This window comes from Mesoplodon mirus, assembly GCF_964341445.2.
Source record: "Mesoplodon mirus genome assembly, chromosome: 14".
NCBI lineage: Eukaryota > Metazoa > Chordata > Mammalia > Artiodactyla > Ziphiidae > Mesoplodon > Mesoplodon mirus.
The window spans coordinates 84,964,701-84,991,252 of record NC_138990.1 but is presented as its reverse complement, the minus strand read 5'-3'; the positions used below and the strand labels follow the sequence as shown (position 1 = coordinate 84,991,252).

The window sequence follows — 26,552 nt, the reverse complement described above, 5'->3', positions numbered from 1 at the left end:
AGGTTAACTGCTAGAATACATATTCTTGTCTCTGCTGCCCAGAGCAGAAAGATAAAGCAGACATACTATTCTGCAAATAGAGTTTGGACTGCCTGTATATTGCCTAACTAGTTTTTGTGGGTTTTTTAAAACATCTTTATTGGAGTGTAATTGCTTTACAGCAGTGTTAGTTTCTGCTTTATAACTAAGTCCATCAGTTATACATATACATATATCCTCGTATCTCTTCCCTCTTGCGTCTCCCTCCCTCCCACCCTCCCTATCCCACCCCGCTAGGTGGTCACAAAGCACTGAGCTGATCTCCCTGTGCTATGCGGCTGCTTCCCACTAGCTATCTATTTTACGTTTGGTACTAACTAGTTTTTTAAAATGTGTTTCAGAAGCATGATACATAAGCGATATAAACATAATGGCTAAGAACAAGGACCTAAGTAAACGACATTATCTGTAGCCCAATGTGATGCAATAAGTATACACATCACCTATAAAGTTTTTCTGACAAAAATGTTCAACCTGAATTTAATGAAGAGGAAAAAAAACCCAGAAAGGTGCAGAATGTGGAATATTCTAAGACAACTTTTGTGGACATTTCAGCAGTCAACCATTGTGAAAATATCCTCCTCAAAAGGATATTGGGATTGACATACATACACTATTGATACCATGTATAAAATAGATAACTAGTGAAAAACTACTGTAGAGCACAGGGAACTCTACTCAATGCTCTGTGGTGACCTAAATGAGAAGGAAATCCAAAAAAAGACGGGATATGTCTATACATACAGCTGATTCACTTTGCTGTACAGTGGAAACTAACACAATATTGTAAAGCAACTATACTCCAATAAAAAAAAATTAATGCTAAAAAAAAGTGTTAGGGGCGGGGTAGGCAAAGATAGTTATAAAGGCATTTTGGAAACAAATGGGAAAATTTGCACTTCGTCTATGTATTGGAAGGCATTATGAAATCACTGTTAATCACTGTGCTGTACTGTGGTAATAACAGATAACCATTGTAGAAAAATTTCCTTATCCTTAAGAGACAGAGGTTGAATTAAGGAGTAAAGTGTCATAATGTCTGTAATTTATTTTCAAGTAGTTTTCAAAAACTATAATATTAAATGTGCATATAAAGATATAATAGATATGTCGAATGTTAATAATTGGTTAATAAAGACAAAGACTATATGAATGTTTATTATCCCTTCAACTTTTTTGCGGCTTAGAAACTTTTCAAAATAAAATGTTGAGAGAAAAAAAGGAGCGAAGATCCATGAGTTAGACAGATTAGTTGTGCCAATTATTTGCTGTTTTATAGCAGGGAAGTTGCCTCTCAGTTTCCCCACTGGTAAAATCACAAATAATCATTATACATATATCTCATAAGGTTGCTCTGAAGATTAAAGACACTGTGTAAAGCACTTAGAAGAACGCCCAGCACACAAGCATACAGCTCTTATTATTTATTATTTTTAATACTAAAACTTTAATGCACTGTATCTTTTCTCAAGTTAACCAATTACTCTTATGTCATAATCCAGAAAGATCCAAGACAAAGAGAGAGAAGAGATAATCAGCCTTAAGAAAAGGAATAAGAACCTAAATATACATCAGCAGAGGAATGACTGAACAGATTAAGGTTTAGAAACACAACGCAGCTTAAAAAAAAAAAAAGAATGAAGTAGCATATATTTTGCCATGGAAAGATCCAAAGCACCTAATCAAATCTAACATATTTGTTAAATTTTTTTTTGCAATAGACAGAAAGCCATAAAGAAACTATTCAAGAGCACGTAACCTGAAAAAGATAAAAATGTAAAACAAGCAATGAAGTAGCAGGCATGGAAAGCACATGCTTTAAAAGCATCCTGGAGACTTCCCTGGTGGCACAGTGGTTAAGAATCCGCCTGCTAATGCAGGAGACATGGGTTCGAGTCATGGTCCGGGAAGATCCCACATGCCGCGGAGCAACTAAGCTCGTGTGCCACAACTACTGAGCCTGTGCTCTAGAGCCCATGGGCCACAACTACTGAGCCTGCGCTCTAGAGCCCATGAGCCACAACTACTGAAGCCCACATGCATAGAGCCCGTGCTCCGCAGCAAAAGAAGCCAGCACGATGAGAAGCCCACGCACCGCCATGAAGAGCAGCCCCCCGCTCGCCACAACTAGAGAGCGCCCACACACAACAAAGACCCAATGCAGCCAAAAATAAAAATATATATATAAAAAAAAAATCGGGGTCCTGTGTGCATTAAAAAAAAAAAAAGGCTTATCTACACAAAAGTCTTTAAATAGGTATAAATGCCATTTGATGTAGTAAATTAATGGCAGTGCATGTAGCTAGAATCCTCTTACTAGCATTAATGCCTACCTACAGCAACTAACTAACTCCCACCTAAATACCTTACCTTCATAAAAATGAGACATCCCATTGGGTATCTGTGGGAAAATTTGTGGCTTAGGAGAGATCTTCCACTTAAGTGGCAGTAAGGCCTATCCAATTCAAGTAACAAATTATCTCCGCATGATAACCGATGTTTGTGTGCACACATCTATACAGGTAAGCAACTCTATTATTAGTCTATACAATTAAGGTAGGGCTTATATCACACTCAACACATGACACCAACCGAGGTACAGTACCCTATTCCTGCAACCATTATAACTGGTTTAGAGATAGACAACCAACCCACAGTGAACCAAAAGAGTCAAACCAAGGACTTCTGCAGAATTTATGAGGAAAGAAGTGTTTTTATTTATTTTTTAACTCCTGGAATTGCTAGCTATACATATCGCTTAAGTCTGGAACAAAGGGGGTCACTTTGCTTTGTGGAGAAAAGTGTGCCTTTCTCCTGAGGCTAAAGCAGAAGAGAACAGCCAAGAAACGAAAATATTTCTGACACTCTGATTTTTGTTTGAGCATCTAATTCAGCTGTTCCTGAAACTAGAAACACTCCTTAAGCTTCCCAGTTAAATGAGCTAATAAATTTCCTTACTTTAAAAAACTAGTCTGAGTTAGGTTTATCACATATGACTAGAAGAGTCCTGAATAATCTCAAAAAATTTTGTTGATATTTTCATAAAGAACAACAAAACACCAAAACAGCTGCCACAAATCCATTTGCTCAAGAACATGTTATTATCATCAGTGTAGTGACCAGGAATTTGACACACAACTATATCAGCATATTTAATGATGTTAAAAGGAGCACAATTTTATGTAACTCCAGGTGATATTAGAGAATACTGTTAATATCACACTTTTCACCTTCATAGGTGTCCTGTCTTAAAAAAGGAAAAGGTCAACGAATTGAAGAACCAATGTTGAGGAAGCACCATATCTAGCCTGTTCATCTCCTACTTAAGGTTTTTTCTGAATATAGGTTCTAAACCAGGAGAGGTTTAGACCTGAAATTAAAGACTAGTGTTTGGTTTGGGTGGTTTTTAGTTTTTTATCCTTTGGGAAAGGGGTGGGGATGAGGGGGAAGAAGTATAGGAGAAGGGTAGACTATGTGCTCTGAAAAAGATAAACCGTCCCAAGGGAAGGCAAGCCAGCAGGAATGAACCAATGATACTAAAGTTACCTACTGGGATTAAATTAGGAAGGAGTCAGAAGAAAGGATCATATTTAATTCTCTCCTTTGGGAAAAAGATTAAATATATTTTTATATTAATATTTCAAATAGACAATAGCTTTCTAAAAAAATTTTTTTCTCCAAAGTACCACACTAAAGGTATTAAGCAGTCATACCTGAAACATTATTTATTTTGTAAGTTTGCTACTTATAAAAAAGGAAAAAATTGTTCTTACTGTTGACGTAACTGTCGGCAGCTCTCTATATGAGTAGATGTATTTTGATGCTGAATCCAATCCTATTGTAAAAGGAGAAAAGTGCACAAATTAGAACATCCCTTATTTGACTAATGAAATTAGGCTTTTTAACGTGACACAGCATACTTTGTTTTATCAAAAATTAACCAAATCTAGTTATAAATACCATTTGGCTACAATAAAATTTTCACAAACAAAAATAAAAGGCCTCCAAACAAAAGCACTTAATACCAACTCACTGATACCATTTTAAAACATTTTAGTATAGAAAACATTTTAAAAATCATACCCACGGATACTCGTTTTGAAGTCAAATATACATGTAAACTTGGAGAAAATAAAAGCATGGATCAGAAATAGCTCATCTCAAATATAAAACACTACTACAGAGAACACCAAAAACTCTATAAATAGAATGGTATCATTCTATAAAATATAGTCTAAAACACAGTCTCTACAATACAGTCTCAATGCCTTACAACTCTAAAATTGAAGCTAACAACATTAACAACAAAAAATCCTACCTCTTAGGCTAATACTATTCCAAACAAGGTACTCACTATGTATTGGCAAAGGATAAGACTAGTAAAAATATGAAAAAATGCTGCTGATCAAATCTAATTTATTTTCAGGATATAATGCAAAGTAACATCATTTCAAAGACATAATATCCCTTACATATAGAGCTTTACAATGAACAAAATGCTTTCTTATACATAACTTCATGTGTCACAAAGCTGCCCTAAAGTTACATTCCGTATCCATAAAAAGCTCCTGGAAGATACATCTGATTTTTTTTTTTAAAGGCAATACAGTTTTCAAAGATACAGTCTCCCAAATGAAACAGTTAGTTAAAAGCAATGTGTATATTACTCAATGTTTTATTGTTTCTCCAACATTTGGAAAGGCAGAAAACTTACTGAACAGTTCCATATTTTAATGCTTTCCTTGAGGAAAATGTTACTCATTTCCATTTCAAAAACATTTTAGTTTGTCATTGCCAAAGACGAACTAGAAATATCCAGAGTTAAAAACAACAGTTGACACTAATTTTGGAATCTGCCTTGTCGAGAACTATTTGAAAATAAGTGCATGCTATTTGCAATGCTCAGCAGCAGGTTATGACAAACCCTAAATTATTTCATTAAGCCATGAAATTCATTGTAGATTGCAAAAAAGAAATGTCTGTATATCCTGCTCAGTGATACAAATATTTAGAAAGCTAGAAGAGATTGGCAGTTAAGAGTCTTTAGTACTGTTAAACCCATGTCTTGGACATTAACTGGATATTGTTTACATCAGACACACTGGCAGGTATCAAGTTGGGCATGATTTATTTGGACCATAAAGTGTTTTATTTGAATAAGTTGCCGATATTTAAAAATCCAGAGATTTCCAGCTTTTCTTGAAAAAATATGAAGATGTAATTAATACTAGACATGTATTTGATATAGCAACCATCAGGTGATGCTGACAGCTAACTTACTTAAGGCATACTCTCTCCAGTTCTACACACACACACACACACACACACACCCTTTTAACAGGCCCGCTTTACTCACTGACATCACTCGCTTTTAAGCTCAATAAATATATGTACACCACCCCAATTTCTAGACTCTCCAGTAAGACAAGGGTCCAAGAGCAGTACTCCTCTCCAGAGAAAAAGTGATAATTATCTACTAAGCAGGAGATGCTACAAGGACTGGAGTGGGCCCAGAATCAAACTGTGAAAATGCCTACCCATATCAGAGCTCATTCTCTACCCACCAACTATTTCAAAAATCTTCTGTCAGTATTTTCTCAAACTGAATTATTTCAGTCAAAAAGACATGGCTTCTAAACCAACTGTGACAGTCAAAAAGACGTAACTTCTAAACTAAGGTCGGCTCCTCCTCTGTCTGAAACCCAATTTAGAAAAAAAATAATTTCAGTTTCTTGTTGTCTTTTTCAGGCTATAGTTTTAAAGACTCAGAGATGGGGAACATACTGTCAGATATTACTTAGCAAGAAAAAATTTGCAGTTGGTAATTTGTATTTATTGGTTACATATTTATAATGTCAAATACATGCACACTTACAAGGCAGCAAGATATATCACAGAAACAAGAGAGGTAGTTTGTACTACCTAAGTCCGTGTTCACAAATCCCTATCATTTGTCATCCAGTAGTGAAGAATTCATTAGTTAGGTCCATTGTGTTGTTCTGACTATTAAAAGGTATCTGTTCATTTAAAATGGCAATCAATCTCTGTGAATTCTAATAATCATTAAATGATTTCTTTTCCTCTCTAATTTTTACTTTTATCATAGTAATCCATACTTTCACCAACTTACACTTGAATAACCAGGGAACTCTCGAATTAGGTGCCCTACCTTATCTCTTCTCATTTCTATTCATCTTGTACCCATGTCAGATTTATCTCCCTGAAATACATTTTTAATGTGTTACTTCACGTATCAAGAACCTTAATTAGCTTCCTAATGCCTCTCACCTCAAGTCTAAACTCCTTAGGCTAGCTTTTCAAGGCCCCTCAAACTTACTGTTGTTGCTCCTATCTGAAATGTCATCCCTCCTTCCCTGGGTATATCTAAGCCTACTCATCATTCAAGACCCATCTTCAACCTACTCCATGAAGTTTTCCCTCCCAGACCACTCTAATCCAGACAGACTTAGTGCAGTAGTCACTCAATTAGTCTTCTTTAACTAGAATACAGAAGTCTTCTGATGTCAGAAAGTATATTATACTTTCTAATTACATACTGCTAAATATACAAGTGTCAGTAAATTGATAATGCTAGCCTCAACTGATATAAGTCTGCAATCAAGATAGAAATATTAAACATCTCTCCCCCTACAGCATATCTAAACAAGTTAATTATGAACCATTTGTTACCCTCCAATTTTTAAAAAATTCTTTAGGTGTATAATTTTTCTCCTCAGTAAGACTGTAAAAACTGCTTAGGAACAACATGTAAACTTTATATAGTTCTTTATTTCCATCCCAGCACCTAATATAGTCATGTACAAAACTAGTAATCAGTAAATAGTTACTGAATAAATGTATACCTTTTCTATTCACCAGATAAAAAATTAAAACATTTAAGATATTCTTCTTGGATTTATCATGACTAACTGAAAGTTCAAAATAAATGGAATACAGGGGACCTAACACTCAATTCAGTACTTAGGCCAGGACTACTTACAGATTTTAACTAAGTGCTATGAATTATTCGGAGATTTTTCAAGACTTTGCTATTGCTATCCCCTGTGATAGGGCAAGGCAATTATTATTTTATTAGAACTCAGCAAATATGGCTAAAATGAGGTAGAATGCTGATTTCCTTTGTTGGCGTTAACCTTTATGACAAAAGCATCAGCTTTAGGTATCAGATTCTTGTTGGCTGAAACCTGGTGAGTGGGTAATAGAAAGACAATAAAAGGGCAGCACTGGAAGGAGAAAAAACAAGAGAATTAACACCGAAAGACTTTTAAGCCTATTCAAAGTATACAACCAATGCTATGGCCTTGAATCAAAGGCCAATCATGGGCCTTTTCCCCTTGGGAAGTACATTCCTTCCTGACCACTTGTACTGAATAATATACATCTTCAAATCACATTAGTAAATAGAAGAAACAGTGGTTTCCAAACATATGTAAGTAAATAAAACATACTTGGAAATTTCTACTCAAATCCACCAATGATTACTATCAAACTGTAGAGTCTACATTACTCTTCGGCACCTCTGAAAAACACTTCATTCTAACTATACTAACCATGAAGACACCCAAGGCTTCTTTGTTTTTTAAAGACTCTTCTCTCTAAAGTTCTATCATTCTATAATCTATGCTCTGAGCCCACAGCTGGTCCGAATAATTCATCTTGACTCAACTTTGCTATGGATTAAGTTATTTTAGGAAGCTCCTTCTCATGAAATGCTAAAAATCCTATTTCAGACAGAATCAGAAAATATTTAAGTCAACATTAACTGTCTTTAGCTCAAGACCGATAGATACATGCAAGGCTACAATAGACTGTCTCTTAAAAGTGTGCAGTACAAGTGTTTTATTCCAAGTTTTTATTTTTATACTAACAGATTCTCTTATTTAGATAAAGGTAACTCATGTGACATTGTCTTATAAGTACGGTTTACGTCATATCAATTTTATGTTGCATTTTCTGGGATAACTTCTCAGAAGCTCAAAATAAATGGACAGACCCATGTGGTGTGCCCAGTCACAGGAATACAGAAAGCCTAACACCCAATTCAGTACTTAGGCCAGGCTATTAAGATTATAACTAAGTGTTGATGTTGCAATCAAAATTTCTGCCTTTTCCTTAATGACTAGTTAACACCAGCATACATGAGAATTTAGAGGAAACTTGGGCGCTGAGTATCATGATACAGTGATCTTTAAAAACACTCACCTTCAAATGACTACATTCTACGTTACACAGAGAACACAAATGTGGAAATATTCTTGGAGACGCTGCATAATAATCATTCATCATAGAAGGAGTTGGAAGTCTCTTCATCTTCTGGGCATCAGCATGTGAAAACTTTGGTAGCCATGATGCTTTCACAATCCCAAAGGGAGACTGAATGGGGATGTCAGCCTCTGACTGGTAATTCTTTTTACTTCCTCCCGATCCATGTACATTAGATGAGTTAATGACAGGTTCACGTGGGATCCGATCTTGTTGGCTTACAGCTGAAATTAATTCCGATGAAAACGGTTGCTGGTTCATAGGAGGAGGAATCAGAGACTGACTCATTGTCTGGTTAACTGGCTGGCTAATGGATTGGCTGACAGATTTTACAGGTTCAAGGACTGACTGTCCTCCTGAAATGTGTAAGCCTGACATCTTGCTTCCACTCTCAACTGGGAAAAAGGACTGATTACTGGAGGACTCACTGGGGAAGTCCATCTGTCGAAACACATCTTCAACAGGAAACATAGAATTACATATCACATTTGGAGCGGGAACAGATGCAGAAATGCTTGGCTGTGACCGAAATTCATTCTTGACCTCATCAGTTGGAATTTCAGGATCGTAAATACGTACTTCAAGTGGATCTTCTGTGTAGCCATATTTGCTTGCATGCCCATAATCAATCACATTACTCGAAACTGCCTCACTACCAAGTGTTTCTTTATTTCTGCTCTGAGAAGGTAAATTAGGTAAGCGGCGCCCCATTTTTCGCATTCTTATATCCCTCAAAATTAATGGCATATTTTCAGGAGTTAGTTGTTCATCAGGATAGCGACTGAGCTCTTCTAAGTCTTCGTTAGATAATCCAAAACTTGCTAAGATACTTGAGGCACTCTCTTTTGTATAGCGGCTCTGTACTTTAGGACTCTGCTCTGTAACCTGCGTTACAGAACTCTGTTTCACTCCCACTGATGCAGACATATGAGGCTCATCATCCCACCGGCTACCATGAGGCTTCCCCTTCTTTTGTTGTGCTTCGTGAAAATCCAATTTTTCTTTGGTCAATCTTGGATCAGTTCGGTGTTGAGTTACCTGAACATTCATTCTCTGTGGTCCCATGTTCTGGTAAGATTCATGGCCAGCAAATCTGTGTGGTATCCCACGGGCTCTCCCTGCTGGGTAAAATCTTGGAAGACCCATAGATCCAGGCCTCATAAATGGTCCTGGAGGCCTCATCCCAGAAGGGTTAGGTGCTCGTGGCCTCTGAAGTGGAAAGTTTCCTCGAGGATTAAACCTGGGTCTCGACATGGCTATTTTCAAGAAAGCCTGATTTAATAAAGTATAAGGTGGTGTTGAACTATGTGAGGCAACGGCATTCAGCTGCTGAAGCGCCAACTGAGTCTTAATCTGAGCAAAGTGCAAAGGAGATGGGCCCAACAGAAGTGGGTTTGCAATGCCCAGGTTCAAGGAATTCACAAGTGGTGCGAAATTTTCCAAGAATAACACAAAGCTGAAAGTTAAAACACAAATATTAGATCATTTTAACTCAAACTACTTCATGAAGTGGGTTCTACAGCCAGTGTAAAACATTTTGAAACAAAGCCATGAAACCATTCTGCATTTCATACACTTTTAGGGTGTTTACGAGGATATTAAACTTTCCCCAAAACTTTCTCTTCTTTTCTTTCCCGAATCCAGAACACAAACCCCAAACCTCAAGCCAGAGTTCATGTACACTGTGTTGCACTGGGTGCTGTCCTAGGTGCTGAGCGGCAATTACAACTCCTTTCAAAACTTCTTAGAAGTGTCCAAATCCTGCATGCCATTGGGGGATGGGGTGAGAATATACATTCAGTTGCTGTGGTCAGTAAGTTCTCAGAAGTTGTTTCTTTATCATCATAGATCTTTTTCCCCCTTCTTTTTGATTTTAGTGGAAAGGAATGAGTTCAGAATCATTCAATTTATTAAACATTTTTTGTCTAATGTGACAGTCATTATGGAGTTTTCAAGCCAAATAAAACATGATTCCTGCCAAAGTGCAAGCAATCTAACAAGAAAAACAAAATAGAATTTTTCATTATTACAACAATGCTAAAAAGCATCATAAAAGGATTTATTTCTGGAAGAGGTCATGAATGTTTGAGTTGAATTTTATGAGTATCTTCTAGAGTTTTGAGGGAACTGGGATAAGAAAGATTTCAGATAACAAGGTCTTACTAAACATGTGTTTATCAAATTTTTTAAAATGTAGAATAGCCTAGGTTAAGGCTTCTGAATAAAACACTGTAATAAGATGAAACAGCTTGCTAGGATGATTTAAAAATTTTAAACTGATTAAACTTATTAACTGCGTGTTTCTGACAAAGTTATAAAATTCTGGACCAAGACAAAATATAGTTTCAGTTAAGACATGTGATTCTTCATTAACCCCCGGACTATTTAATAAAATTATCTATGAAGACAGGAAAAAAAAAATGCCAGAACCTCTCTCCCTTATGCCAACTTTTAGCTACTGTTTTTACTGACTTTGGAACTTCCTCCCAAAACTATCCATTTTCAACCCTCTGTTCTCTACACCAATTCCTTTAGTTAATGAGGCTCAAAAACATTTTATTCTCCATGTCTAACTAATCATAAAATTCTGCGTATTCCTGTCAATGTCTCTAATATATACTTTCCTTTTTCCTTTCACCACCACCACCACCCTACTGCAAGCTCTCATCACTCTATACCACAGCTGGCCTCCACCCCAATTCACCCCAATTCATTCTGTCGTTACTGATTAATATCCCTAAAACACTTTTTATTATCACTCCTCTACATAAAAATCTTCACCACTTTACTGCTTCTCGCAAGACAGTGTCCAAACTTGTCAACCTGGCACTTAGTATATAACCTAATCCAATCTACCTTTCACGCTTTCCTAGCCAATAATACTTAATGAAAAACTTTTGCTACAGCCAAATTGGTCTATTTGCAATCTCCTGACCACTTTCAACACATTCCATACTTTATTCATGCCTCACTACCTAGAATACTCCTAGGTCTCTGAATCAAACTCAAACTTCAAGATTGTTTCCAAGTCCCACCCCACAAGAATCTCTTTGATCATCTCCTATGGCACACATTAAGCTATTAATCTAATAAATGCAGTAATAATGCAATGTTCAAATTCATTTCTAAGCTAGTAATGTATCTCTATATGTCAGATGAGAAGGGTTTGAATTCTACCAGATTCACCATTTACTATTAAGATTTTGGGCAAGCTACTTAATCTCCAGAGCATCAGTTTCCTCATCTGTAAAAACGGAAAGTATCTTCCTCTATGGATTACTGTTAAGGACTAAGATGAAATACAAATATGTACAGTGTCTAACAAATGAGCTGCCCACTAAATGTTAGTTTCACTCTCCCTCCCCTCATTCCACTGAGCAGGGGTCTTTCAGGCAGACAAACCTCACTCCTAAGCATCAGTATCTTTTAATCTCTGCCTCTGCAAAGCAGAGGGTAGCTAAATTTAGGGGGGCAAAAAGGGTAAGAGATGAGTAAAAGCAGAAATCATAAAAATAATTTCTATCTCTATTCACATACAACCTCTTTCTATCTTAACAGATTCAGAAGAATAGAGTTAAACCTCTTGAACACAAAACCTATCCTGGAAGAACTACAATATAATAGGTGCTCTGTAAGCCCCAAAGTAAAAGCTATCCAAAAAGTCAGCTGTGCTTTATAAAAGTGTTTTGAAGCAATTAATTCCTGCTAATGTCAATGTCTCAAAAAAAAAAAAAAAAAAAACCTCAAAATGCAAAAAGATCAGAAAAAGGGAAGCTTCCCAGCTACACAATAGTATGCTCCAGTCTAAAGTTAACACTTTTTCCTTGGCTGTTATAAACTGAAAATCTACAGTTATCCACATAGATTTGCTGATGCACTGGCATTTAAAGCATCAAAAGTTGACTCAAGTATCTAGCAAGTGAAATGATGAATTTGGGATTTTCATTAAAATAATCTAGAAAACAAAGGGTGCATGTCGGCGGTAGTGAGGGGTGGGGTTTGGTGAGTGAGAAGTTAGATGAAGAACAACTGGCAAAAATATTTGTTGTGGAAGCTGAGTGACGGGTCCAAAAGGATTTATCACCTTTCCTCTCTACTTTTTTACATGTTTGAACATTACCAAAATAAAAAATTAAAGTGCTAAATATTAAGTATGACTTTTTTTTTTTTTTTTTTTTTTTTTTTTTTTGCGGTATGCGGGCCTCTCACTGTTGCGGCCTCCCCCGCCGCGGAGCACAGGCTCCGGACGCGCAGGCCCAGCGGCCATGGCTCACGGGCCCAGCCGCTCCGCGGCATGTGGGATCTTCCCGGACCGGGGCACGAACCCCTGTCCCCTGCATCGGCAGGCGGACTCCCAACCACTGCGCCACCAGGGAGGCCCAGTATGACATTTTTAACAAAACAAAAAAGGAGGGTGGGAGAGTATAAACCCACCGTAACTTCATACTTCTCAATCTAATCTAATATTATCACACCAAAGTCTAACAAAAGCCAAAATCAGCTAACTTGCTATGATTAACAGGCAATGTATAAATAACATGCAGATTTAAAAATCTCATTTTAGTTCATTTTCCCCTACATCATTCCTTCCCACCTGACTCAACTGACTTACTAGTTATTAAACAGTTTCATATTTCACTCTTTCTCTGTGTGGAAAAAAAAACTATTTGTGAGATGAAAAAAGTAAAATTAAGCAAAACAAGCAAAGGACTCTTGATATGAAACCCCTGATTAAGAATTAGGTTATGCCACACCAAAGAAAACAAACCCTCAGTCTTTGGAGAATGAAACTGATATAACCTAAAAACAATGTGATAAGAAACAAGAACCAGGAAGGCAAGGGTAAATTTGGCATTAACACCTGGAAAACAACTGAACAAATAAAGACAACAATTATAAAGCCTTCTTCACTTAACTCTAGGAGTTCTGGCCATAAAGAGGTTCATTCACCTAATGGAATTTACAGAGAGCCAACACATCAAATCATTAAACTAACTTAGAAAAATCTGAGTTGAGATCTGAGTTCTTAATTATTAACTCCTCTGAACACAACTGCAATTAAATAATACTTACCCTTTAAAATAAATTTTTATTCCTGATGATATAACAGATGTTTGTTAAAGAAAACAATAAAAAGTAGTAAATGAAATGCTTATCAGGAAAACCATTACCAACACTGAACTAATATTTTGATGTAATTTCTTCTAGTTTTGTGCATGTGCATACGTACATGGGTGGGACGGGGAAGAGGTACACCAAACGTTACTGTGTGAACTACGCTATTTGCTATTTTCAATCAACATTTTATTTTCCTAAATTTAATGGTTTTCAAAAACAGGATATTTAATGGTCACAAAACATTCTGAACTCCTGAAGGATTATTATTTTGACAAGTACCAGTTAAAAACTCTTTTCTATGTCCTATCAAGAACTAAAATATGCCACTCTGAAAAGAAATGAAATATTCAATAAAATGTCAACCATAAAAATTCTTTTAGAAGCATCTAGTAGAAACTGAGTTCTTGAGGCAGACATGAAGAAATGGCTTAACAGATTTTTTTAAAATCGCCGTGATATCCCATAACATATTTCTGAGATGTCCACTACCTGCTATTTTGATACAGTCTTTCAGATAGAAGGGAATCCTTAATTTTCTTTACAGATATTCATAAAGAAATCTGAAATCTAAAAATATAAAAGCATCATCAAAAATTAGTCAGCCAGATCATAATGGCTCCATTAGATTCATAATGAAAAGACTTATTAAACCCCATACTTGAACTTTATAGCACTTCACTGTTTAAAAAGCAATTTGATATCCGTTATCTCATCTGAGCCTTGCAACAACCCAGTGAGCAAGTGAATCCAAGTTTACAGGTTAAGTAAAGCCTTAGAACTAAGTGGCAAGGTCACAAGCAGAGCCTGTGACTCCTCTCGGTGTTCTTACCATGCTGTATTCTAGATATATAAAATTTAAATTTTATAGCTTTGTTTTTTCTAATTATTAAAAAAGGCAATACATGTTCATTAACACCCTCCTCCAAAAGAAAGAAAAGAAGAAAAATCATCCTCTTGACAAGCAGGAAAGAATTTAAAAAGTCTTCTATAAGAAATCTTACCATGAAGGGAAAACTACAATTAACATTATTTTCTAGGTATATACCCACATACTTCATTTGATACCCTGTGTTAGAGCAACTGTTTGTCTCAAAATATATAAAATCTACTTTCACACCTAAGAATGCAAGTATTACACTGGCCAGTTAATACAACAGTACACGTCATTCCGTGCTTTTCTCAGTTTGACTGGTACTCAATCTTCTAATCTCCTCTAGTATATAGGTAGACCCACTCAGCCAACTCTTTTCTACCTTTAGTTTTGTCCCCTCATGTCTCACAAAAGGTACACAAGTCATAATTCTGAAGGTGCCACGAGTACCATGCTGGATGTTAAAAATGCCAAAACGTGGTACACCTCAACGAAACTGTCAAAGAAACAAAGAAAAAAGTAAGCAGAAAACTGCAACATTGTTTTTATCATGAAGGGCATCATCAAACTTCACTGCTACCTGGAAGGATTGGTAACCATCATGATTTCAGATCTGAAAGAAAACGGAAGATCAACTTGCTAATAAGGCACAATACCAGGAACAGATCACCATTAACAACCTTATACAGCAATGATTTAATAGTTATTATTTCCAGGAAAACAACTTTTTTGATAAACAGGATATGTGAGTATAATCAGATGCTTTTTTCTTTTTCAGGAATATGTATACTGCATACATAAATGGGTCTCTACAGACAACACTGTATTCCCACAGAAAATGATGCCCCCCTGAGATGTTCATTGGTGGTCCTGCTTATTACTTTGCCACCCTCAACAAATACAACACATTAGTCCAAGAGAAACCACTAGATCCAACTTGGAATAAAGAAATCTTTTCTGGGATTTTTTTTTTAAACTAGAAATGAGAAAAAATGGTGAACACTGATAAAATTCTGTTGTCAAAATGCTGTTGACGGCATACTCACTGCCTTAGTGAGAAAGCACGAACACTGAAAAAAGGAAAGCCAGTATAATAGGTAAGCAGGACCAAGAGGTAAATATAGTACTGAAGACATTCACTACCCAGTTCCAATTGTTCTTGAAGTCAAACTGCATTCCTACCCTTCCTGCCATTTGGTTGTTCACTTCTTTCATGAAGTGCATGAGCCAGAAAATGTTCCCATCTGCCTAAAATGGGTTTCCAAAATCTTCAATTAAGCGTACCAAAATTATCTGGCCAAATGCCTTAAAATGCCAAATGCCTTAAAGTCTTTACAAAGTACAAAAGAGCATATATAATGTTACTTTATATAAAAAATGGAAATGAGAAAACACATGTATCTGCTTATGGTTACAAAAAGAAATATAGGTAGGATAACACAGAAAACAGGACTGAAAGGAAATAAATGGGAACCATATTTCATGGAATATGTCTTACTATATAATTTTGACTTTCAGAAGCATGTCAACAAACTAAATTTTAAAAAAAATTAAATCAAGGATGGGAAGAAGGAAAAAAGCTAAAACTGAAAGCAAACTAATTCATTTTTCAAATGAATACCACAACTCACTGAAGGGGAGTAAAAACAAGTAATTTATGAACCCACTATTTGATTTATACATCCTCAGTTTTGGTGGAGCTAGGAGAAAACTGAGAACTACAAACAAATTCTTACCCTTTTTAGTAGTTTGTTTTGTCTTTTGCTTTTTTTTGCAGTGGTATGGATGAAACAATTCTTAAATTACTTTAGATATATCATGGGATTGAGCATGTAAGTAAATGTTTTGATAGTGCTGGGAACCAGGGTTCTCACTGTGGAAAACAAGATATATATATATATCTAATAAGATAAAGCAAGAAAGAACTGGACAGTAACCACTGTGAAAACCAGGAGTCCATAACACCATACCAATCAATCACTGTAAATGTAGAGGAAATGCTAAGTTGGAAAATCATTTTATAACCATCACAGTAATGTAAAGATTGGTTCAGGCAAGAATCATCCGTGCATGTTAAATCCTGAGTGAAATTTTGATGAGGAATAGGACATTTGCATGGTCTTAAAATATCTCTCCACAGATCAATTAGTTCAAGGCAGAAAAAACCTCAAACATTTTGACCAAACATGTTATCAAACATCATATTATCCATGAGGGGCAGATGGACTTCCTGCACCTCCAGATCTGATACCATGGGGGAATAAAGCAATTTGATTTTTCTCTCCAGGGATGCATAATCTGAATCTATTCAAGAGGAAACATCAAAAAAATCCAAAATGAAAAACGTTCTATTAAAAAAAAAAGAAAGCAAATAGTATTCTTCGAAAATGGCAATTTCACAAAAAGATTAAAAGACTATAGAAATATTCCAAAGCAAGGAAGACTAAACAAACATGACAACTAAATGCAATTACTGATCCTGTACTGGAAGGGAGAAAAAACTGCTGTAAGAAACATTATTGGGCCAACTGACAAAATCAGAATATGGTAAAAAATTTTATCAATATTAAATTTACTGAGATTGATGACGGCACTATGACTACAAAAGAAAACATCCTATTCTTAGGAAATAAACTATTACACTAATTAATAAACTAATAAAGGGTAAAGGAACACAATACATGCAACTTACTCTCAAGATAGTTCAGGAAAAAAATAAGGGTGCCTGTGTGTGCATGCAAGCACGCAAAACGATGGATAAAGGGAAGGGAAATAGGGAATTCCCGTCAGCCAGCACTTTAATTCATTCAAATAGTAAATGACCCAATACCAGGCTATCTAACACCTTAGTACTAGGTCAAAAAGAGACTATAAGCAAGTATGGCAACAGGCAGAAAGCTGGCAATGATAAAGAGCATCAGTCCTAAGCACATTTTTGGATTTGGCTATTCTTCTTCTGCAACAGTTCACTCCCTAACTATTGACTTAGTCAGCCCATTATGCAATCCATAATAATCTCATCTTTGGGGAAATTTCCACTTATCTGAAGATATCCACCCTGCTACAAGGGGAGCCAGCAAGTGACTTCATGCAAAATTGGGTAACTCCCATAAGTAAAATTTAACACTAACATAGCATAGCGTTTTTTAAGAACTTAGACCCTGGACTCAGTTGCTTGCTAAAAGTGTGAGCCTCAGCAAGCTGATTAACCCAAGACTCAGTATAACAGCACAGAATGTTGATGTGAAGAATGATTAAAATTATACCCCGTGACATGCAACAGATGCTCAAAAAATGTTAAGAAAGTAAACAAAATGCTTTACCTAAGAAGCAGATAGTTGTTTGTTCCTTTTGTTAAGACGTGGGTAATTTCTGAAAATTTCAATATGGTAATAGAAATTAAATTAATACATGTACACACAAACACGTGTGTGGTGTATAAGAAACAATTAGGGAGATTTGAATACTGACTGAATTTCTGATATTAAGGAACTATTATTACTTTAGGTGTGATATGCATGTTTTTTCCTAAATATTTTGGAGAAAAATTCTCAACTATAAATTGATGAATGACATGTTATGGGATTTGCTTAAAAATAACAGCATAGAGGGTAGAGACAAGACTGACCATTAGCTTATCATTGTTGAAGCTGGGTGAGAGGTGAATCATTATAAAATACTCTCTGCTTTTGTGTATCTTTAAAATTTTCCCTAATAAAAAAAAAATTTTCTTTAAAGAAGTGAAGAAATTCAAACGAATAGAAAGTTGGCAACATTCACTCATTAGCAAGAACAACAGGGAAATCAGTTGCAAGATTAATAAAATGAAGACTGTGGAAATAAGGCAAGAAAAAAGTATGAAAACTTAAGAATGACTGTAACAATAAATATACTTTGTTATTTAAGGGGCTCAAAAGAGTAGAAAAATAATCCAAAATGTACGTACCCCAAGGTAAGCACTAAGAAAACATCAAAATATATGCACATTAAAACCCCTTCTCCTATACTCCCTGAACATTTCTCTTTTCAATACAAAGCCCGTTACTCTTGATCCTCACTGATCATAAGAGCTGTGTTTTATTTCTGTACCTCACCTTTTCCCTACCATTATTTCTTCCTTTCTATTATTCTCTTATTTTCCATATACCTATCTTCCTTCCATTTTCATTTCAATCACAAATTTCAGACTACAGTAAATAAAGTTGAAGCAATGAAAGAGTAAGTAAAGTTGGATACAAAGAGGGCTTACTGGCTTTAGCCACAAGTATAATTACTTTCAGTTTGGAGGATCTCTAAAACCACATTTCAACATTCAGTAACTTGTTTCCTTGCACAACAGCCCAAAATATATTACTGGGTACCCATACTGGAAGCACTGTTTCTCAGTATATAAAGCATTTTACTAATTATTTGGACAGATATTTTCCAAACCTTGACCAGTATACATTAAGTCACAGTAGAAAGAGCACGATTTGCACTCCCAAGGGCCTGTGTTCTTATCCAGACTCTGGCAACCACCACCTGAGTTCGTTCACTCAATGTGTGAGCATCTAATACATACCAGGCACTGGGACAGATACAAAGATGAACATAACAATCATATAAATAAATGGATACAATATTATTTTGATAAGTTTATATCAATAGATGAACAAAATATTTTAATGAAAGATTATATGATCTTTCAGCTCCAAAATTCTATCAATTTAACCTAAATTCCTTTAAGCCTCTTCTTTTTAATTAAGAGGTAGTATCCACAGGTTGCAATTTTCTATTAAAAGATGCTGCCTAAGCACTTAAAAATTTGCAACAATAGTAACAGCTAACATTTATTAAGTACCTACTATGTGCCAAAGGATAGGGGCTTTTTATACCTTTTCTAACTTAATCCTCACAATAATCCCAAGCAGGAAGTAGTATTATCACCATTTTACAGATACGGAAACAAAAGTTCAGAAAGACTAAAATAACCTACCCCAAATCTCACTCATACAGTAAGAGGAAAACAGGGATTCGAAGCCAGATCTTCTGATTCCAAAGCCTATATTCTCTTTCCACTAAACTATTTGTCTCGCATTTTCTTTCACTACATAAAAAAAATTTCCAGAGATCACCTTCCTAAGAGCACCCAAGAGAAAAATTTTAAGTCAGCCATGAAGTACAAAGTGATCGCTGATTGTAAGAAGTATTTTTTTTAAACCTGAGTATATGCTGTATACACCTTCCATAACAAAATACAAGAGATTACAAAACTAAAATACAACCACTACTCAAGGTAATAGATATGTGTGACATGAAAACTAGTTAATAAAAACGAACGAGATTCTGTGGTTTCTTCCAGCTGTTTTATCTTTACACCTCACTTGGTTCCAACACAATCAAGAAGGCCCAGCATTATTTCTGTGTATTAACATGTTAATTTCACATGATTATTTAAGTGTATATTACCGAGTATGAGAATATAAAGTGTATATGAAACGCTGTCAAATGGAAAAAGAATGCAACATTAAGCCCACTAAGTCTAGAACACCTAATCATCAACAATATTTAAAGCTATTTTGAAATAATGTAAATTATGCGTTCATTTTTCTGTATAAGCTTCATTAAACTCACTTTTTTTGTAAACTGTTTTTCAGGTTATCAATTTTAATTGCAAATCTGAGCCAGCAAACATCCTTGAAAAATGAGTTAACCCTTTACAACAAATAAAGAAGAAAAAATTTTTGTGCACAATTCCAAAGCTGGTTAGAAAAAGAATTTGAATCAACAGAAGTCGCCGGATCCTACTAACAAATTTTTCTTCAGAACTCCTCCAGATTAAAATATTACTTTCCCCCCAAATTTTGCCTCAGAGCAAATTTTAAAATTAAGAGAAAATAGCTTGAGGCAGCCTTCGTTGTCTACTTCAACTAAAGATCTTGTAATAATATAAGTCTCCCTTATTCACAGTTATCCCAAACAACAAAAGATCTGTTTCAGATGTCCTCCAGGATTCTTGTGTGTGGTACACATTCTCCCCCCACCTTGAACAGAACGGGGCCCAAGCTAGGAATCACGCAAAACTAACGATCCACATTCTGGATTCCTCTGAGTAATATGGATATAAGTATCAGAGCAGTTCACGAGCCCTCGGTATCCTGCACAGAGGTGACACTCTCTTTGCTTTCAGGCCCGCACAAGGCAGGCAGAGGAAACCCCGACCAGCAAAAGCCGCTAGATCGTAGATTTCCTCTTCACCCCAACTCCCCCTTCCCCAGCCCCAAACACAAACACGCTCTTCTCTCCACGCTTCTTGCACAATACTGCTCGCCAAAGGGCTCAGCTCGAGCTCCACCGCCTCTCTTCCAGGCCCGACGGGAATGGTTACTCCCTTCGCGATGCTCCCTCACCACCGCTTCCTCCGGCTGTCAGGCCTGGTGCGCTCTCGGCAGGCCCTGCGCGGATGGGGAAGGGGCCGCCACGGCCTTGCCAAAGGGCTGTTTTCGTTCCTCCGCCCAGTGCAAACGGCGTCAGGCGGCTCTTCCTGAAGTAGGGTCCTAGCACAGGCCCCGACCCGGCCCTCCGGGGGCAGTGCGGTGAAACGACGCGGTGGCGAGGCAGCCGAGCTCCCTTCCCATCCCGGGGGTCCCCCAACCTCCTCCCGCCCCCGCCGTCAGCCCGCCGCCATTTTGTGCGCAGCCGCTGCGACACAGATACAATAGTCGGCCCGGATTGCAAAGGAAAGGCTCAGGACCCCCACGCTACGGACTCCCGCCTTCCAGCCCCCTGCTCCCCACAATGCAGCCGTCCTACCTATGCCTACCCGACTAACAGCCGGATCCCATTTGCGCCCCACACAGTTTAGACTCGGCCTCCAGTCTCGACGCCGAAAAAGCTACCTCCTCCAAAGAGCCGCACGCATGCGCGCCTGTCGAGCCTTTGCGAGCCCTCAGCTGCTTGCGGCGCCTGCGTACCGCCGGCACCGCGCTCGCCCGGAGGCACGAGAGAGGGGCAGGAGGAACTCGGTTCCGGAAGGGGGCGCTCTTTCGTGTGGCGTTCCAGGCCTCCCCGGCAAAATTCGAGCACCGGTATCAGTGCCTCTGCCTGTCCTGTATTGTCCTGTTCAAATCATGCGCATATGTGAGACCTGCATTGTCTCACCTCCATTAAGTCTTCCTGGTTTTTTTTTTTTTGCGGTACGCGGGCCTCTCACTGCCGTGGCCTCTCCCGCTGCGGAGCACAGGCTCCGGACGCGCAGGCTCAGCAGCCATGGCTCACGGGCCCAGCCGCTCCGTGGCACGCAGGATCCTCCCGGACCGGGGCACGAACCCGTGTCCCCTGAATTGGCAGGCGGACTCTCAACCACTGCGCCACCAGGGAAGCCCTTCCCTGATCATTTTTGCCTTCAATAATACATTAAAATACATACTATTCATCTGGCATTGGATATCGTAATGCTTTGTATGATTAAAATTTCACCTGCCTTTATCCTCTAAACATAGATATAGAAATACTTCATATTTCAATATCAAATCAATAGATATAAATTTGCAATGATGCGAGGTATATCATAGCCACTGAAAACGTCAGGAAATCTGAATTCAATTAAAGCTAACTGAGCTAAAAGCTTAACACCTGGAAAATCCTTTGGGTCGTTTCATAATAAAAATACCTACCTAATGTGGTAGATATTTTTTACCTTTATTTTACTGATTAAAAACCTTGAGTTGAGAGACTTTGAGTAACGTCTCAAAGTACCTCTACTACACCAACAAAAAAATTCAATCATTGGGCAAAATCTGGTAGAATTCACAAGTCCTACCCCTTGGATACCATGCAATTCACATCACCTACGAGCAACTGCTAGTACCTGAGTAGATGCATTTCTTTTATTCACATTAAGCATAGAAAAGGCTGAAAGAAAAGTCTTTTGTAAAATATATCTTACCGGATTTTCTTTTCAAACTTAAAGTCCTGATGGAGGCAACAAGCCAAAAACAACAAAGAAAAAGCCAAGAAGCTCTCCCCAAACTCCAAGTAACCAATGTTAAAGTGTGATTATTTCCTTCCATATATTTCTTTATATTCATACAAACATACCCAAACGTGTTAATTGCATGTAATGGGAAATGTTCTTCATTCTGTTTTTTCCAAAGATTTACACATTGGCCTGCTACTTACTTTCCTGATTACTGACATTTCTCCAAGTAAACCCTATAAATCCTCTTTTTTTAATAGTTGCGTAAGATTCACAGTATGACTCTATCATCAATTATTCAACCTGCTGAACACTAAAGTTGTTTTCAGTCTTTTTGATACTTACATTGTTTTATACAAACAGCCTTACCAACTAATATTTTTATTTCCAAAGGCAAGTGAGACAGCTAGATTAAAGGACATGGATAGATAGATAGATATTTAATTTTACTAGATATTGACAGAATACTTTCCAAAAAGCTTATACAAATTCCCACTGTCACTAAATATGTAAAAGAATGACCATTTCTCCACAACCTCACTTCTTTTTCTAAAGTGACGTAGTTTAAAAATCAATGGACCTGTCTGCTTTCTAAGTTTGGTAGAATTCATCTTTGAAATATCTCTTCTGGTGCTTTTTCTAGGGGCTGCTCTTGAACAACTTTCTCTAGATATTTTATGATACATAATTTGATTACAATTTTACTCTCTCCTCCATAATGATTCCTATAATTTACATTCTCCCAGAAAAGCATCCATTTCATCTAGGTTTTCTAATTCATTTCCCTAGAGTTGGGCAAACTAACTTCTTAGATTCATTTCCTTTATGTTGCCCCCTTACATGGCTTTATTTCTATAGCACATATCACCTTCTAACATACCATATAGTTTGTCTCATTATTTCTTATCTATCTCCCTCCACTAGAACATGAGCTCTATGTTAGGGATATTTGTCTGTTTTCTTCACTGCTTTATTTCTAATACCTAGAACGATACCTGGCACACAGTAGAAAATCAGTGTATATTTGATGAAAGGGTGAATGACCCTGATGGGTAAAAAAAAAAAACCTTTAATATTCTTTGCTGGTATTTCTAATGAGCTGATTGTCTTTTTTTATCAGGAGATGGTGCTGGTAGATAAGGAATATAACCCTTTGTCAAATATGTTGCAATTGGTTTCTCCGCATTGATATTTTTTGTTTCTGAGTGTCCTTTGCCATTATAAAGTTTAAATGCAATCAAATTTGTCATCTATTCCTTTATGACTTCTAAATGGTGTGGGTTTTTGTTTTGTTTGTTTCTGGTCTAAGAAGGCTCATCTCACCCCCTGCCCCCAGAAGCATATACACCCGGAAATTATACAAAAATTCTTCTAAAATTTCAATATTTTTGCTTACAATTTTATAACTTTAGTTTTTACAGTTAGATGTTCAATTAATTTAAGATGTATTCTTTTTGTGACATGAAGTAGCAACCTAACTTTGTTTTCTTCCAAATGTATTTGATCCATCATGAAGTTTCCAGATACTAAGTAAACCACCATTTTCCCCCTTCACTGAAATGCTCTTTCCCCTTAAAAAACAACAACCACAAATTATTAAATTCCTGTATATAAAAATGGATTTATGGACTCTCTAGTCTATCCTACCAATCTGTTTGTCTACCTATGGGCCAGTACCATTTGTTCATTCATTAACTGATCCAACAAATATTACTCAAGGGCCTACTCTATGCCAGGAACCCTTCTGGGTACCAAAGGGTCAGTGGCAAACCAGACAGCAATGCTAACTCCTGCCCTCATGACACCTACAGCCTTGATTGGGGTGACAGACAGTAAACAAGTAAGTATGTAGTGTGTCAGATGGTGTTAAGTGCTATGGATAAAAACAAGCATAGGGATCAGGACATAGGGAACCAGGAGGTGACAGAAGCTATAATTTAAATAGGATGGTCAAGAAAGGCATCACTAAGAAGGCAGCATGTGAGCAGAAATCTGAATGAAGTGTGGGAATAAGCAGTAGAGATATCCAGGAGGAAGGGTATTACAGGCAGAGTAAATGTAAAACACAAAAGCACTGAGGTGAAAGCCAGTTTGGCATATTTGAGAAACAGCAAGAAAGCCAATAAGGCTGCAACAGCATGAGTAAGAGGAGACAGAGGAGATGAGTGGAGGGGAACAGGGAATACTTACAGGCTGTATTAGTCAGCTTGAGCTGCCATAACAAAATACCACTGGCTGGGTGCCTTAAACCACAGGAACTTATTTTCTTACAGTTTTGGGGGCTGAAAGTCCAAATCAAGGTGTGGACAGGTTTAGGTTTCTCCTCAGCCTTCTCTCCTTGGCAGCTGGCCACCTTCTTGCCATGTCCTCATGTGGGCTTTTCTGTATGCCTACACATCCCAGGTGTCTGTCTCTCCCTCTTCTTATAAGGACACCAGTCATATTGGATTAGGGCCCACCCATATGATCTCATTTAACTGTAATCACTTCTTTAAAGGAAAATAAAGCAAGTAAGGGAAAATGATGAAGCAGGGGCTGGGTAATGCTTTCAATAAGGTAATCAGAGAAGTCCTCCCTGGTGAGGTGACAGCTGAGCAGAGATATAAAGGAAGGGAGGAGGAAAGTCACACAGAGATCTGGAAGAAGAGCTTTCCAATAGAGGACACATCAAGTGCAAAAGCCCTGGGACCAGAGCATGTTGGGTGTGTTTGAGGAATAACATGAAAGCCAGCTCAGCTGAGGTGAAGTGATGTAAAGAAAGGACAAGTTGAGGTAGCAAGGAACCAGCTAATGCAAAGCCTTATAAACCCCTTACGGCAATATAGAACACTGAATAAAACCCTAGATTAGGAATCAAAAGAGTTACCTTTCTAGTCCCTGCTCTGATACTAATCTCACTGGATTTCAATTTCTTATAAGGGAGGGGACTAGATTAGCTTGCCTATAAGATGTGAGCCTGGAGATCTCCTGTAAACTGAAAGATGCTCACCAATATTCATGGCATTCCAAAGCAAAATATATTTTTACCCTTAGAGTCTACTGTATTCATGCTTTTATGCCAGGCTTTTATGTCATCTAGTCTTTTTGGACCACTTACAGAAATTCTCATTCCCATCTAAAAATGTCAATATTCTTAACAGAAAAAAAGGTATCCTACCCCACATCTTCTCACCATTACTCTATTTTACAATTCCCCATCCTCTACTTTTACCCACTCTGTTTTCTGATTGGCCAGACAAGTCCTGAGCAGCTCTATCCAAAGCTCAGCTTCTGCCTGTTCAGCATACCCACAGCTCAATGCCTGAACGTATTAGAAAAAGAATAGTCATCACAAACTGTTTCCTGTTATTTGTTAACATAAATGGGGCTTTGTTTCAATGACATAAAGAATCTCATCACTATTTCATCTCAATTGCAACTGTCCTAATAAATAGGATTTGGGGACAACCATTGCCTTCCTTCTGTCTTTAGAATCCAAATCTAATGACTGGGATAGACACAGGGCCATGATGAAAGTTTGAGAAATCCCACAATATTTCATGTCCTGCAATAGAACATAAACATCGAGAATACTTAGTTCTGATACTTGAATTTTGCAGCATTCATGCCAGACTATAAGGTGTGTACCCAGGTGTAACATATATAGAATTTTAGAAACTAACTCAAGAAAACAAGCAGTTGGGACTTCCCTGGTGGCACATTGGATAAGACTGCGTGCTCCCAATGCGGGGGGCCTGGGTTCGATCCCTGGTCAGGGAACTAGATCCCACATGCGTGCTGCAACAAAGGAGCTGGCAAGCCGCAACTAAGGAGCCCTCCTGCCACAACTAAGACCTGGTGCAACCAAATAAATACATAAATATTAAAAAAAAAAACCACCAAGCAGTTATTTTTCTGAGTTTTTGTCAAAGCTAGTGCAATGGTGACCAGAAATCTGTTTGCCTCTTCTTGTTAAGGTGGTTTCTGAACCCGTCCACCAATTCTCTGATACATTTCACTTCACGAGGTGGAGCCTAACTCCACTTCCTCTGAATGTAGGTCAGACTTAGCAGATTGTTTCTAATGAACAGAATGTGGTGCAAGTGATGCTATGTGACTTCCAAGGCAGGTCATGAAAAGGGTAGCCTCTGACCGACCCTCCCTTCTCTCCCTTGGATTACTCACACCAGGAAACGCTAGCTGCTATGTCATGAGGACATCCAAACAGCCTTTGAGAAGCCCGTAAGGAGAGAAATTAAAGCCTCCGGCCAACAACTACCACCAAATTGGCAGCCATTTCATTGA

General features: G+C 37.5%; 1 protein-coding gene across 4 annotated transcripts in view; it reads right to left on the bottom strand.

Annotated features, from left to right (window-relative positions):
* ZNF638 (zinc finger protein 638) overlaps positions 1–9,776 on the bottom strand; it is a 70,610-nt gene extending 60,834 nt beyond the window's left edge. For 3 of the 4 annotated variants that reach the window (XM_082643159.1, XM_082643160.1, XM_082643158.1), the window contains exons 1-2: positions 8,263–9,667; positions 3,813–3,874 (exon numbers count right to left, since the gene is read on the bottom strand). In XM_082643159.1, the coding sequence (XP_082499285.1) occupies positions 3,813–3,874; positions 8,263–9,576 (1,376 nt within the window). In that variant the 5' untranslated portion in view covers positions 9,577–9,667. Of the gene's footprint in view, positions 1–3,812; positions 3,875–8,262 lie in introns of all 4 variants that reach the window. The other variant, XM_082643161.1, reaches the window with a different exon arrangement.
* Positions 9,777–26,552: the final 16,776 nt, after the last annotated feature.